The following is a 16,280-nucleotide window of genomic DNA, read 5'->3' as shown; positions in this document are numbered from 1 at the left end:
GGATTTTTTATTTTATTTATTTCATTGCATGTTTGAGAAAAGCACTATACATACCTCGGCGGGAAATGGGGTTGCCCGCGCTCAGACCTATCCGGCCTCGCTTCGCTCGGCCGTCTATATGTCTTCGGCCGGCAACCCCTTTCGTCCCGGCCTCTGTAGTAATGTACTATCTCCATAAATAAACAATGGTCTATTTTCTTACAATTTTAAATTTGGAACTCAAACACAAAAACACGATAGGAACTGCAAAGAATTCAGGCTGTTGACCAATCAACCATTTTCTTTTCTTATAGTTCCACCGTACATCTCTGGCCCACCATCAGGCCCACCGTCCGGCCGACCATCCGGCCCATCCGGCCCACCGTCCGGCCCATCCGGCCCAACAGGCCCATACCCCGAAAAACCTTACATAGACCCCGGATTCAAACCTAGCTACCCTTACCCAGACCCTAGACCTGAATACCCTAACTACAAACCTTTTGAGCCCTACCTTCCATCTAGTCCTGGGTCTGGGTATCCAGGGTCAGGGTATGAGAAGCCTGGATATCAGCCTATAGATAGGCCTGGGTATAGGCCAGAGGGTAGGCCAGTACGGCCTATTGAAAGGCCTTATCCTGGTGAGAAAGAAGAGGGACCGAGTAAGTATTTTGTTGCTCTTTTTTTTACTAAGATATTTTTTTGTTCAATTGCAAACAAAATAATTATTCACTGACTTTTAGGCACATGTTGATGAATTACAAAATTACTTAATATTTTTAATATTTTTCTTATTTTCTAATTCTTAATATTTTTTTTATTTTCAGGTTTTTTAGTTTTCTTTTTCATTGTAGATTAGAAAAGTAGAATTGAATAAAAGAATAGTAGATAGAAAGCAATCATTCCATAACAAAATCTCATTTAATAGCACGCTTCGGTACTAGGTATATTTAGAAATGTTGCTATTGCTAGTCAGTCATTTATTAGAGGTAGTTATAGAGTCATCCGTAGATATGTAGTTATAGGTATACGTAGATAGAGTCAGACCAAGACAAGTCTGCAGCGATTTTGATAGCACACGCAGTGCAAGCGTTATTTTAAACGTCAAACTTCTATGAAATTATGACGTATACATAACACTTGCACTGCGTGTGCTATCAAAATCATTGCAGACTTCTCTTGGTCTTACTCTAATGCACTGTAAGAATTGGCCACGCACTCTACAGCTCGTAGCAATGGTGACGTTACGTTTAGTGCCATCGGACTAAAAGTTTTAACAGTGTTGGTACATATGCTTGCAAATTTGACACTTAATTCTTACGGTATCGGTAATAAGTTCTTTTTTGTACGAAACATTTATCTTGACTTAAAATGCTCGTAGCGTATTAGACATGTAACTGTCAATGTAGTTTTTAATTTTGAATATAGGTACCTGCTTTTGTACTCGTATGTCTATTTTTACCTGTGTGTAATTTCATTAATTCATTTATTTGTTCCCTTCGTCTTTAAAATGAAGTTTTGACGTGATAACGTCTGCACGAAAAAGTGTCACGTTGTGGACAGATCTCCATGGTAACGTTACCACCAAAGTATGCAATTGTTCATCAATGTTTTCTTATGACGTTATCACGCAGAATTATCTTCCGTAACCGACTTTACAACTTTAGACAACCAAAATTTGTTAAAAATTTGCAAGGCTCAACTCACAACATTTTAACCCACAGTTGCAGTATCCTGGAGCAAATACACCGTGTCGGGATTCCCGTGTCGGGCTGGGACCACTTGTGCCCAGAACCACGTGGCTGGTCACTGGGCCTGCGAGCCAGAGGGGGGGGAAGTAGGTAAGAAATACATCATCATCACATACGCTACTTGTGAACTCTATCATGTAATAGAAGCTTTTATACTTTACCGATACCATGCACGTTGATAGAAATTTTCACTTTTTTTTGACGTTCAATACGGAGGTCGCGGGTTCAAACACTTCAAGCCCGGCTCGTACCAATGAGTTTTTCGGAACTTATGTACGATATATCATTTGATATTTACTAGTCGCTTTTCGGTGAAGGAAAACATCGTGAGGAAACCGGACTAATCCCTATAATAAGGCCTAGTTTTCCCTCTGAGTTGGAAGGTCAGATGGCAGTCGCTTTCGTAAAAACTAGTGCCTACGTCAAATCATGGGATTCGTTGTCAAGCGGACCCCAGGCTCCCATGAGCCGTGGCAAAAATGCCGGGATAACGCGAGGAGAGGATTCACGTTGATAGAAATTTTTACTATATCGTTAAAACAGGAGACCTGAAGAATGATGCAAGATGTTCGCTTTTAAATTACCATAGACGTTAAAATTCTTAAAAAAGAATGTTTAATTTTCCAGGATCTTGGGACTACTGTTGCGCTCCAAGCCATCGGTGTGGATACAGCGAAGGATTTAGCAAGCCTTGGTAAGGATTGTAACAATAATAGCAAAGACATGTAACTTCGTATAAGATGAATAAAGTCTAAGAAAAAAGCGTGCCTCGGAAATCAAGAAAAAGTCATTCTCGGATAGATGGCGCACACACCTTTAGCCTATTCTCGGCTAGATGGCGTGACAACACCGTTTCATATTTAACAATTTTAACACATAGATATCAGTGAATGAACATGGGTCAAAATTATATAGAGTCTGTGCGGAAAGAGAAGAGTCGTGGCAGAAACGGGAACTAACATTTTAAATTTTATATGGCAATCAAACCTTTGACACCTGTCTTGTAAAAAGTAAACAAACTTCTGTCAATGTATATTTTTATTAACAAAAACCGCAAGTTTTATGTATTAAATATTTTCAAAACACGATAAAACCGTACATAAAACCACAAGGAAAATTATATTTAACATTGTTCGGTTTTGTCAGCGGGAAGAAAACGGCTAAAAGCCGACTATCGACTTACAAAAAATCGCGGTACGTGTTTCCGCTATTCGCGGGTATTGATGTTGTATTTAATATGAAATAATTACCTATTTAATAAGCCCCCTAAGTAACTTGTCTCCGGTACATAATCGGTAAGTATATTCATTCAAAATATATTAATTTTCATAAATATGCAGGTCATTCATGAATTTCATGATCTTTAAAATAACTGACAAATAGTCTTGATACTTGCCATTTTATGCATATTTATATGTAATTTCTTTTTCAGGATTGTGTAAAAGTACCTACGGTATCTCGAATAAAGGACCGCTAAGTAGATGATATGCAAGAATTCGTAATCTACGTGCCGGATTCAAGCACATCCAGTTCAGATGAATATGATGATGATTCTATGAGTGTCCCTGGTTGTTTTGAAGCTAGCTCAAACATAAGTGACATTGAATATTTTAATTCAGACTTCGATTACAAAGAATAAAACTTTTTCTAATAAAATATTTCTTTATTTGTAAGTTCGTTTACTAGGTTCTGAATAAAACTTTTTCTAATAAAATATTTGTTTATTTGTAGGTTCTTTTAGTTACGAAATTATATTTCATATTTAGCAGTGACTTTTCGGCGAAGTAAAATATCGTGAGATGAGAGAACCGGACATATCCCAATAAGGCTTACCTACTTATGCACTATTTTTATTCATATTCATATTTATTATTAATAATGTACACATACATTACAAGTCAAGTTTACAATGGGTGAAATATATCCCAGATAAAATTACAGTTCTATTGCCCAATTTCTACCCGATCTACCCGGTTTTAATAACTGTTGGACTGCACAGATTAGGCAGTACATAAATGAGACTCGTATCTTGTTTGGTACTAAAATTACAGTTGTATTGGGCAGATTCTTAACTAGTTTTAGCAGTTTTGTCAATCGCAGTCACTTTTTAGTATCTGAGATATAAAAACAAGTGTGTTTTAAAAAGAAAACTAGTGCCTGCGCTAAATCAGAGGGTTGAGTTGACGAGCCGACACCACCACCAGGCTCCGTTTAGTAAGCCGTGGTAAAAAACCGGAACAAAAGGGATTCAAGTATCATGACCTTTAGTGTCGTACTATAATCACGTGACCAGTGTTGTCAGCATAGCAAAAACCATAAAATAGCACTGGCGCGCCCTCAAATCCCACGACTCTTCTCTTTCCGCACAGACTCTAAAAGTAATAAAATCATTTATCCATATATATATTAATTTTTTTGATAAATTTATACGTGTTTATTTTGAGTTATAGTCGTGTGTCGATAGATGGCAGTAAATTTACAGTGACTACAACATTTATTATGACAGGACCCCTCTATAATATCTATTCTTTTTAATAATAGTAAAAGCAATATTGCTGCAGGAATACAAAATCAATAATTACAATAACAAAACGGCTAAGGCTAAAATCAGCTGCTTAGTTAGTTGGCTGGTTAGTTTTTAGTTAGTTAGTTTATAAAGTTTATACCTACACTGTATGTACATTTGTTAGCCCAGAAAAGATAATACCGGGTGTGGCCTGTAACACGAGCAAATAATTAATACATATATTGTACTCCTCAAACGGTGACACTTTTGTTCAACAACTTCAAAAAATTATGAAGTATTTAGACTCCCTATTTTTCATACAAAATAAATATTATCTTCAATGGACGCCATCGCCACGCCATATCATTGTGACGTAGCTTGTCACGCCTTAAAAATAACAAAATTCGCAATACATTGCGTCTTACAATAAACTTTAAAGTGTATTAAAAATCACCACAAGTTATTTTTAAAAGTCGCTGAACAAATGTTGGTCAGTATGAGGAGCACAGCCTACAGTTTAATTTTTTGCTCATATTACAGGCCACACCCGGTATATGTAACATTATGCGCCTTGTAGCCTGATTTAAATTTTAAAATAAATTTCTTCTAGGTGTTACGTCGGACCAGAAAACGACCAATGGCGTCCATGTAGTGAAAAATACTACCCGTACCATCAGCATAATGTACCACATCCATCCCAGGGTCACAGAGGTTCGTAAATGTTATGGGTAAAGCCTAATTTCCTTAGTAAACTCTTAAGACCCATTTGCACCCTCCCACTAACCCGGGGTTAAGCGGTTAAACCGTTAACCCAGTGTCAAATTATAGGTACTGGGAACCATGGTAGCTCCAGGTTTAACCGGTTAACCCCGGGCTAGTGGAATGGTGCAAGTGGCACTAAGGATGACTCACGCTAGACCGGGCCGAGGCGTAAGTCATGTAATTTTCTATGACGGCTGATCGGTGATCACGTGGTGCTTTCCATAAAAAACGAAGCGCTGGAAGCTCCGGCCCGGCCCCGGCCCGGTCTAGTGTGAGTCATCCCTAATCTGTCAGTTTATTGCCGTGGGGTGAGGAGCAATTTCAGAGGAGCGTATCTATTCTAAGACAACATACACACAAACACCACCTTACACAACACACGCACACCTGCCGTCTACAATTAGTAATATGGTAATAATAAGCAATAGGTGTCAGTTTTTACTAGACCTAAACTATGTTTCTTTTTTCTCTTGTATAGATTAAGCCTTTTTATTTTTATTTAATACTTTAAGCTATATGTATTACTTAGTACAAATCCAAAACTTCAGCGTAGGAAGATATTTAAGCTATTGAAAATTGGAATTGTTTAAACTGGCTCCACGAGACAGGCCTAGCCTAGTGTGGCGGTCATAGGTTAACCCTACAATGCATACAGTTCCATATATGGCACAACCGAAATATGTGCGAATTGCGTCAAGATTCAGGTAGGCAGCGACATCTGTTATACCTTGAAGGTTACTTTACACTCAAGGCTACTATAATAGTTCGGCGTGTTGCCGCTAGGTAGCAGTAAATATCCATGGTGACGGACAATCAGTCAAATTTCGGGAGTTGGTGCAAAAATCAGTTTTGACAAGTTTCGAAGTGCGACAAAAAAATCATTTTAAAGTTAAAGAATAAGAAAAAATATATATTGTGACTGTTAATCTGTATATTACTCAATGGTAAGTTTAATTTTATAGTTTTGCAACGTTTAGATAGCGTCAAGCAATATTTTTCAAACGTTCCCGATATGGCACACCATGCATTGAGGTTCATATTGCTTACACAAAACAAGTAAGGAACGCTTGCACCTGTCAGAGTCTTTATTACGTTGGCATAAGTTTTAGTTTGGCGTAATCTGTAGGAACGGTTATTTATGGTTTTACGGCACACTCACGTTAAAATATGTATACATTTGAGAACTTCTGTCCAAGGCATACGGCTCAAAATCGTTAACCTTTGTTTAGAGCTCACAACAGCTGATTAATTAATAATTATGAACAGTTTTTAGACGATGCGAAAGTAAATCCTTACGGAATGCAGATAATGAGCATAATTTATTATTTTTATCAATCCTTTGCAAGTAAAGATGATCGGGATCTGGATGATGGGATATTAGAGTGCCGATAGTGAATTCGTCTTTGAAATAATGCGGGCAACAATAAATCAGGCTTCTGAAGAATTTAGCGACTCAGAAAATAGTCGGTCGTCATGTCCTGAGTTAGTTGAGCTGACGCCAGTTACATATGACTTATTTTTAACTATATCACAACTCCATACATCGGAATCACCTGTCAGAATTTCGGAGTTGGTATCAAGTTCAATAATAGGTCACCAATGTGTTCCATGATCATCTGCACGTCCTACACTTTAATTCTGTAAAGTCAACCTACAATACCAGAAGTTTTTGGAATGCTGATGCTGCCGATGCTGGTAATACATCGCCAGTAGAGCTTGAAGCTGGCCTCATCAGGACTAAGTAAAATTACAAAAATCTCGTCAAAAACATCATTCAAGGCCGCTAAATCCACAAAAGTCATTTTCAAGCAATCCACATCCATAAAAACTGTTGATAGCATTACAAAAAGAAATGGAATATGTAAAAACGAAAATGTGCCATATATTTTTAAATGTATATACTCTATACCTTAATGCATGGTGTTCCACATATGGAACACAGATAAAAAACCTTCTATTTTCCAAAATATGCGTTGGGTATTTTTTTTATTATTTTTCCCTAATAGTAAACACATATATTTATCACATATAATTTTATTTCCATAAACAAAAAAGTCATGCATTGTAGGGTTAAGTAAATCATATGTATTCTTTCTGGTAAATAAACTATTTTATTATTATTATTTATTATTATATTTTAATTTTTCAGAGCCCCCCTCCCGCCTCCCAGGCAGACCGTGGTCTGGCAGACCGGGCCACTTTGCCGACGACAGAGACAAGCCTATGCTGGGCCCGTACATATCGGAGGAAGACAGAAAATACTGGGACGACTTGTACAAAGACGGTCCAAAGGCGTATTACGACCAATATGGAAATCCTTTACCTGGTTAGTACTTGTATAATTCCAGGCGTGGCTCACTCCGCGATTTCGTCGCTATGCTACGGGTAGCTACAAGTACATCCGTTCCACACCAATTTTGGTGGCTAGCCATAAGCCGCGCGTGGCGCTGTCGCCACCTAGCGGCCATATCTGTCCTGATCGTAACAGACGCGTTTTGGTAGATAGTGTCTTCTGTACCTAGTACTATTATTTATTCTGTGATAATTCTTAAATCGGCTTCATCATTGGCTACAGTATCTTTGCAGTTTATAGTTGCAGCGACTAAGGAGGAACTTTGAAGAGGCATTGTCATCCATTCCATCCATCCATCCATCCATCATTGGCAATAACATCCTACATCGACTGTGATGGCTATATAAACGCATGGCCGATCGGCATTTCTCACCGCATCGATCACAGACGTGTCTTGACTCCTGCCGGCGTATTATGGATGGCTTTATCCATCTTTATCCACGTGATAAAATAACTGTCACTTTTTAACACCGTGGGATAGAAAGTGACGGGCACCGTTTTTTCACGCTGTCACGTAGACAAGAACGACCATCATATCCGTACTGGGCTGGTCCAGCAGCTCTGCGATGTCGTTTCTGCTTGAGTTGGTGGAAACAAAGCTCGTCGTGCTTTGCCATGCCTTCCTGCAGGTTCCACCACCACCACTCCGCCAACCCTCTCATCTCTGCGCTTTCCTCCCTAGCTGGATTGTTGATGATGGCTTCGAGATCCTCCTCCTTGCGTCGTTATCCTCAGTGATGAGGGTCGTGACCTCCCTTCTGAATCACCTTCTCTCTCACAATTTCTCTCCATCTGGTTCTGGCCTTGGCGGTGTGGACAGCCATGTGAACTGTGGAGTCAAGAGCGGTGCGGATCTGGTCGGACCAACGTATTGGACTGCGTCCTTGTCCAGGCCTTTTTTCCCGTCCACTTTGCTTGTCACCAAAAGCTTTTCGAGGCTGCCACCGTCTTTCCATGCTATATAGAATATATTTAAATATTCCAGGCTACACCCGCGTGCCAGCCATATCCCGCCCGCACATCAAGTACCACCACAACTACCCGCGCCCCGGCACCCACTGGGCGCCGCTGGCGCCCGAGGCCCCCCAGGAGCTGGACCCGCCGGTGCCTGGAGGTCTTGGGGTTCCAAGGTAATATTTGCTTTCGCTGCGTCACTTTCATCTGACTTATTAAAAAAAGTAAAACCGGCCAAGTGCGAGTCGGACTCGCGCACGAAGGGTTCCGTACGATTACGCAAAAAACTGCAAAAAAAATCACGTTTGTTGTATGGGAATTGGGAACCCCTCTTAAATATATTTTTTATTCTGTTTTTAATATTTGTTGTTATAGCGGCAACAGAAATACATCATCAGTGAAAATGTCAACTGTCTAGCTATCACGGTTCATGAGATAGTACAGCTTGGTGACAGACAAACGGACAGACGGACGGACAGTGGAGTCTTAGTAATAGAGTCGTTTTTACCCTTTGGGTACGGAACCATAAAAAGGGCTACATAGATAAACCTTTTTTTGCAAATAACTAACCAATAAGTTAATTTTTGAGTTAAAGTAATTTTAGTAACAATACCATACATGGATGGTGGTGGTGGCCATCAGAACCCTGAATTCTGTAATATTCAAAACAATCCAACACTTATTGAATTCAGGTCCAATTTAATTTAAAATGTATGTGTCTACTTGTTATACAATAATATATATTCCTTGTGTATTATTTTGTAATTGCATTGTTGATTCTATTCTCAAAACATTTTTTTCCAGATATTGGCCAGTTGCATACCTCCACAAGGGTCCCCCGCCGAATATAACTTACTTTAAATTCAATGAATCGACTCCTACTACTGAAAAACATGGTTTCTACCCGGAGAGACCCGAAAGACCTAGACCCGATAGACCAAATAGACCAAACGAAATAGATAGAAATGATAGACCAGAGCCACCAAGAACAAAACCAGGCGAGTTTGTTAAAATCAATACTGACAAACCAAATAATGATATAGATATAAAGAGTCATAGGGATGAAAAGACAAGAAACATTGTCAATATTACTGATAATGTTCAAGAACAAATAGAAAAAGCTGAAACAACTACACCTAAAATAGAAATAAAATCAAAAGAGGAACCAGAAGAAAAGGCAGTGAAAGAAGCTAAAGTTAACAGTTCTGATGTAGAAATAGTTAAACCAGTTATTGTTAGCAAAGATAATGATAAATTAAAAGGAATCGATGATAAACTAGAAGATTTGACTGAATCCATTGAAGTTTTGGACATAGAAGACGCTAAAAAAGGTGAAAAGGAATCTGATTTGAAAACGTTAGAAGCAGAAGAAAAACAAATTGAAGCTATCGGTAGACTGCTAGCTTCACGGCGCCGTGGTCAACTAATCATAGAAAAAAGATCCCAAAAAGACTTGGAATCTAAAAACATAGCTGTTGATAAAGACCTAGTCGATTTCAACTTTGGTAATCGATTCCCCACTACAGAAAGGAGAGGGATAATTCAAAAAGTTACAAAAGAAGAGATAGAAAGAGAGAAAAACAATGATAGGAGCTTGGAAGTGAGTGAGACAACATTCGTGAGGCCACCGAGGGTATTAAGCACAACAGAAAACATAAGGAAAGCGATTGTCAATGGAAAAGTCTTTTACGATGCTACAATAAGAGAGCAAAGAGATATTTTCAACAACGCTACAAGAAAACCTAGAAATTTTCGACATCTAGAGGAAAATAGAGCACCGTCAGTTTTCAGTAGTAATAACTATGGCAAGAAAAAGACAATTAAAGCAAGAAATGTAAATCCCGTAAGAAGAGTTCGTAGGGTTTATAGAAAGAGGTATAATCCAGAGGAAGTGAGAAAGAGATTGTTGGAAAGAGAGAAAAGTTTGAAAGAGGCTAAAGAAGTGAAAGCGTAATAATTCAGATATATAATAATTATATCGAATTAAGGTATAAGAATGAAAGTCGTTGTAGAGAATTACAGTTTGAAGTTTAAGTTTAGTTCGTATCTATGGAAATACAGATCTGCTTAAGTGCTTAGTTGTTATTAAGTAAGTATTTTATTAATAAGGGATTTTGGAAAGATATTCACGGTTTTAAATTGTCAGTTTGACCACAAAACTTTATTTTTGAATTTGTAATGCAAAATAGGTGCAAAGGTGTAGACAGCATTTGCCCTTTCAACTTTACAGTGAATCATTGTACACTTTAAAGGTATCATTCCATTTACGACAACATTATAACGCAGCATTGCTGCCGACTGCAAGAAATGTCAATTATCTAGAACATCGATATTGCAATTTGCATTTCTATTGCTGCAGCAAACATCTAATTTAATATCCTTGAATAAATGACCTTTTCTTGCAGCAATGCCGTTGACAGATTGCTGCCAATGCAGTAATTGCAGAGATATGCTGGTCCGAATCCATTCGTATTATTACCTTTGCATCAATGTGAGGTTTTTGTGTCAAATTGACGATGAAAGAAATTATAAGATTAATTAGTACCTAGATGTTAAGTAATATTTATTATTAAAACGTAAATATTTTTGCACTACCTTTTGCCCTCGACTTCGGCTGCGTAGAGTTAGTAACAGCAGCTAGAGTAAGTATAGCGCCTGGATAAAGTGTAATAGCAATCATTCAATTTGAGCATAAGCTTAATTTCTTACAATAATTATCAGGCAATTCATTAACTCTCTCAATTCCACCCCCCTTTTCATCACTTGATCTCATTTTTCATGATTTTCGACATAAAAACTATCCTATGTCCTTCCCCGGCACAAAAACTATATCTATGCCAAATTTCAACTAAATCGGTTCGGTTTAAGCTTGAACAGGTAATAGACAGACAGACACACTTTCGCATTTATAATATTATATAATATATGGATATACAATTTGTTGGAAGGAGATAGACCACTTTCACAACATACATAGTTTTATGCAATGGATATTTGGATATGTCTAATTTCCACTACTTTTTGAATATGAAAACGTAGTGGATATTAGCAATTAAACAACAGTTGTTTATTATGTTCATATTCAATTACACAAACGGGTCTACCGAGATGTAATTTCATTGTTATTACCTTAAATTTCGACGTTTCAGCTGAGTTGCACCAGCTGTGGTCACGGAAAGACTGACGTCCCAGCAAATGTCAAAGCTAATATAAATAAAACAACACTAAACTACCCTTTTGTGTAATTAAATATGTGTACAAAACGCGAGACTTAAAGTGTTCTATTGTATCAGCATAAATCACATTACTTCTAAGCAAATAGAAGACTTGCAAAGTATAATCGTTAATCAAATCTTGGTATATATTTGTTTTATATTTTCAACTATTTATTTATAAAAGTAGTAAATCGATTTAGGTTTATACCCATAGTATTTTATTTATTTTTAATATCAAAGATTTTTATACGAATCCTTAGAACACAATAGTTTGATGAGTTTGATGGCAATAAAGTTATATTTGTACGTAAATTAATAAGGAAATTTATGTGATTTGTCATGGTTACCAGAAATTCGAAATTGAAAGTTACCTGTAAGAATTATTGTAATATTTATAGTTAAGTATTGGTTTAGCTGGTAATAAATAAACTGCATAATCAACTTTTTTTTTATTTAAATAAATCCTCCTAATACTGTATTATTTGAGAAAATAAAATTAAAAGATAATACGCAATGGCTGAATGCCAAATATTTAACAAGTAGCTATTTTAAAAGAAGTTTAAAATGTTTAATTCAACAAGGTCTTTTTATAATATCAATTTAAGTTATACATATATCGAAACAATAAATTGAAAAAATCTATATATTATCTTCATTTTGATACCCGGTTCGATATACATAATTATATTTTAGACATTAACAAAAAAAAACATTCTTCTAGTATCCGAAATCCGCCATTACGTTTGATTTTACTTTATTTTATTTATGTTTTATTTTATTTTAATACCGAATACCAGCCAAATAATTGCATTTATTAGCCAGCTGCAATTATTCCCATGCTAAAAGGCCTAATTTAGAATGTCTAGAATACTTAAGGTTAGAGCAATGTGAAATATTTAAACAAGCATGTATTAAGTTAATTCCAGGTTTTCCCCTGCAATATAATATGTAGTGCGAAATCCAACTCGTAAAAAATCTTAGCCGTTGCGTTAAACTAAGTTACATCTGTCTGAGTCATGATTCAATAGCTAGGCATATATCTATATATATAAATGCAAGTGTCCTGACTGACTGACTGACTGACTGACTGACTGATTCATCAACGCAGAGCCGAAACTACAAAAGCCAGAAAGTTGAAATTTGCACACCAGATTGCATTTATAAAGTGTACAAGAGATAAGAAGCGATTTTGAGAAATTCAACCCCTAAGGGGGTTAAAAAGGAGATGAAAGTGAGTATGGGGTTAAAGTTTTCTTTTAAGCTAGGAATTTGAAACTTCGTAAAAAGATATATTATTAAAATACAAGAAAACTAATTTCAGCGTTTTTGAAAATTCATCCCTTAAGGTGGTGAAAAAGGGGTTGAAAGTTTGTATGGATATCAAAAAAATTTTCAAGTGGTGGACTTGAATCTTTGTATTTAGGGATATTATTAGAAGACAGGAAAAGTAATTTCAGCGTTTTGTAAAATTCATCCCCTAACAGGGTTAAAAAGGGGTTGAAAATTTTAATCCATTACAAATGCTTTGAAACTTCGTAGAAAGGCCTAATAGCCGATTACAAATAAAGCGATTGGAACGTTTTTGGAAATTCAACCCCTAAGGGGGTTAAAAAGGGGATGAAAGTTCGTCTTCGGGTGCAAATTTTATTTTAAGCTAGGAACTTGAAACTTTGTAAAAACGTATCAAATTCAAAAATAAGAAAACTAATTTCAGCGTTTTAGAAAATTCATCCCCCAAGGTGGTGAAAAAGGGGTTGAAAGTTTGTATGGATATCAAAAATTCTTTCGAGCGCGGGACTTGAATCTTTGTATTTAGGGATATTATTTGAAGACAATAAAAGTAATTTCAGCGTTTTGTAAAATTCATCACCTAACAGGGTTAAAAAGGGGATGAAAGTTTGTATGGGGTGAAAGTTTTCTTTTGAGCTAGGAATTTGAAACTTCGTTAAAAGATATATTATTAAAATACAAGAAAAGTAATTTCAGCGTTTTAGAAAATTCATCCCTCAAGGTGGTGAAAAAAGGGTTGAATGTTTGTAAGGATTAAAAAAAGTTTTCGATCGCGGGACTTGAATCTTTGTATTTGGGGATATTATTAGAAGACAATAAAAGTAATTTCAGCGTTTTATAAATTTCATCCCCTAACAGGGTTAAAAATGGGATGAAAATTTGTATGGGGTTAAAATTTTCTTTTGAGCAAGGAATTGGAAACTTCGTTAAAAGATATATTATTAAAATACAAGAAAACTGATTTCAGCGTTTTTGAAAATTCATCCCTTAAGGTGGTGAAAAAGGGGTTGAAAGTTTGTATGGATATCAAACATTCTTTCGAGTGTGGGACTTGAATCTTTGTATTTAGGGATATTATTAGAAGACAGGAAAAGTAATTTCAGCGTTTTGTAAATTTCATCCCCTAACATGGTTAAAAAGGGGTTGAAAATTTGGATCCATTACAAATGGTTTTGAAACTTCTTAGAAAGGCATAATAGCTGATTACAAAAAAAAGTAGTTTAAAAAAGCAACGTTTTTGGAATTTCAACCCCTAACGGGGCTAAAAAGGGGATGAAAGTTCGTCTGCGGGTGCAAATTTTATTTTAAGCAAGGAACTTGAAACTTTGTAAAAACGTTTTAAATTAAGATGCAAGAAAACTGATATCAGCGTTTTTGAAAATTCATCCCCTATGGTGGTGAAAACGGGGTTGAAAGTTTGTATGGATATCATACATTTTTTCGAGCGCGGGATTTGAATCTTTGTATTTGGGGATATTATTAGATGACAATAAAAGTGATTTCAGCGATTTGTAAAATTCATCCCCTAGCAGGGTTAAAATGGGGTTCAAAGTTTGAATCCATTACAAATGCTTTAAAACTTCTTAGAAAGACATATTAGCCGATTACAAAAAAAGTAATTGCAACGTTTTTGGAATTTCAAGCCCTAAGGGGGTTAAAAAGGGGATGAAAGTTCGTCTTGGGGTTTAATTTTATTTTAAGCTAGGAACTAGAACTTTTTGCAAAAAAAAGGTATTCAATTAAAAAACATGAAAACTCATTCAAGCATTTTTAAAAATTATCCCCCAAGGTGGTGAGAAAGGGTTTGAAAGTTTGTATGGAGATCAGATATTTTGTGAGTGCCGAACTTGAATCTTTGTATAAGGGCATAGGTACCTATTATGAGAATACAAAAAAAGTAATTTCAGCAACCAACATCAAAATCCACTTGACTTAAAACTTCATACAACTTGCATATGAAAATTATAGGTACTAAAGATGTAAAATGTTGAAGATAAGATTCCACGCGGACGAAGTCGCGGGCAACAGCTAGTAATAATATAAAGTTACATATGTGTTCAATTGTTCATCAGATATATCTGTCAAATTGTGTCGATGGAAAAACCTGTAAATGTATAGCAGAAATTGTGCAAGTGTCTGCCGAGATTTGTCCAAAAATCTGTGCTTATAGGTACCGTCTGATTCAGACTACACCAGAATTACTGTTGCAGAATTGCAGCGCAACAATACTGCCGACTGTATTTTGCTGCCGCAAATGTCAAAAGTCCGGGCGGCAGCATCGAGTTTGAGATTAGCGGCAGTAACGCTGTCGTCAGTAATGTCGCGCGTATTGTCTGATAACAAATGTCTACACGACAACGTCAGCGTCACGTGGATAAAGCCAGTAACAAATCGGCCCTATTCGAATCCCTTTGTTTGACATAATTTTTGAAAGAGTTAATGTAATGATTGTCAGATTATCATTAGTCATAATTCTGAAACCGTTAAATTTTCAGGATTTTCGTAAGGTTATCCTATAGATAGGTTAGATTAGGCCAGGTTTGTTTTATAGTAATCCTGAAAAGTTACGCGTTTCTGAGAAAAAACAAATTATTACTAACGACAATGCGGACAAACAATACATTATGATTTAAAACTTTATGGGAAACAATAGAGACCCTTTGGCTATCACATGATATTTAAGTAGTTAACCCTAGCTAATTTCTAGTTCATTAGCTTAGCTACTAGTTTCAGTTTCATTAGTTTATACTTTAATTTCTGACTCACACGAAACTCCAAGGATAGATACTCATATTCTATGAATTTGCACGTCATATCCGTGGGATAAGTTCTATCGATCGTTCAATTTGGCCTTTGGATCTCAGCCTACAAAACATAATATCCAGCATATATGTTCAGCACTTTCCAGTTTCTCCGTACGCTAGGGAATTTAGCCTCACTGCGAAAGGGGCATCTTTCGCTTTCTATGACATTTGCTTTCGTTCGCTTGCATACAGATAGGTACAAAATACGTCTAAGCTAACTCTGCACAGATTTTGCAGCGAAAAAGAGTGGAAGTGCCACTGTAAACTTCATATTTTCATATGAATTTGACGTTTATGGTGGGACTGCCACACATTTTCGCTTGACAATTGGGTGCAGGGTTAGCTTTTGATGACTTACTTATGATATAGGAGGCAAATGGGAAAACGAATCACCTGACAGTAAGCAATTACCGTCGCCCGTGGACACCTAAAACACCAGAGGGGTTGCGACTGCGTTGCCGGTCTTTAAGATGGGAGTCTCTTTTCTTGAAGGTTTCGAGGTCGTATCGGTCCAGGGATACGATACGACAATGTATTGGGTTTGTAGTGGAATTATACCAGGATTGATAGAGTAAAACATTATTTTGTGCAGACAGAAAGAAACGATATATATTCATTTGTTCATGTATACTGACAAAATAAAAAACCACAGACAAAACAAAATAGTCG

At 36.6% G+C, this 16,280-nt stretch overlaps 1 protein-coding gene across 1 annotated transcript in view; it reads left to right on the top strand.

Annotated features, from left to right (window-relative positions):
• The window catches only part of LOC134676779 (uncharacterized), a 69,634-nt gene extending 57,713 nt beyond the window's left edge, over positions 1–11,921 (top strand). Inside the window, exons 18-24 of the mRNA XM_063535161.1 lie at positions 294–638; positions 1,701–1,817; positions 2,355–2,421; positions 4,844–4,944; positions 7,145–7,321; positions 8,334–8,478; positions 9,107–11,921. Coding sequence (XP_063391231.1) covers positions 294–638; positions 1,701–1,817; positions 2,355–2,421; positions 4,844–4,944; positions 7,145–7,321; positions 8,334–8,478; positions 9,107–10,256 — 2,102 coding nt within the window. The 3' untranslated portion in view covers positions 10,257–11,921. The remainder of the gene's footprint in view (positions 1–293; positions 639–1,700; positions 1,818–2,354; positions 2,422–4,843; positions 4,945–7,144; positions 7,322–8,333; positions 8,479–9,106) is intronic.
• Positions 11,922–16,280: the final 4,359 nt, after the last annotated feature.

The sequence above is a fragment of the Cydia fagiglandana genome, chromosome 25, assembly GCF_963556715.1.
Source record: "Cydia fagiglandana chromosome 25, ilCydFagi1.1, whole genome shotgun sequence".
Classification (NCBI taxonomy): Eukaryota; Metazoa; Arthropoda; class Insecta; order Lepidoptera; family Tortricidae; genus Cydia; species Cydia fagiglandana.
This window is presented reverse-complemented; position numbering and strand designations above follow the sequence as displayed.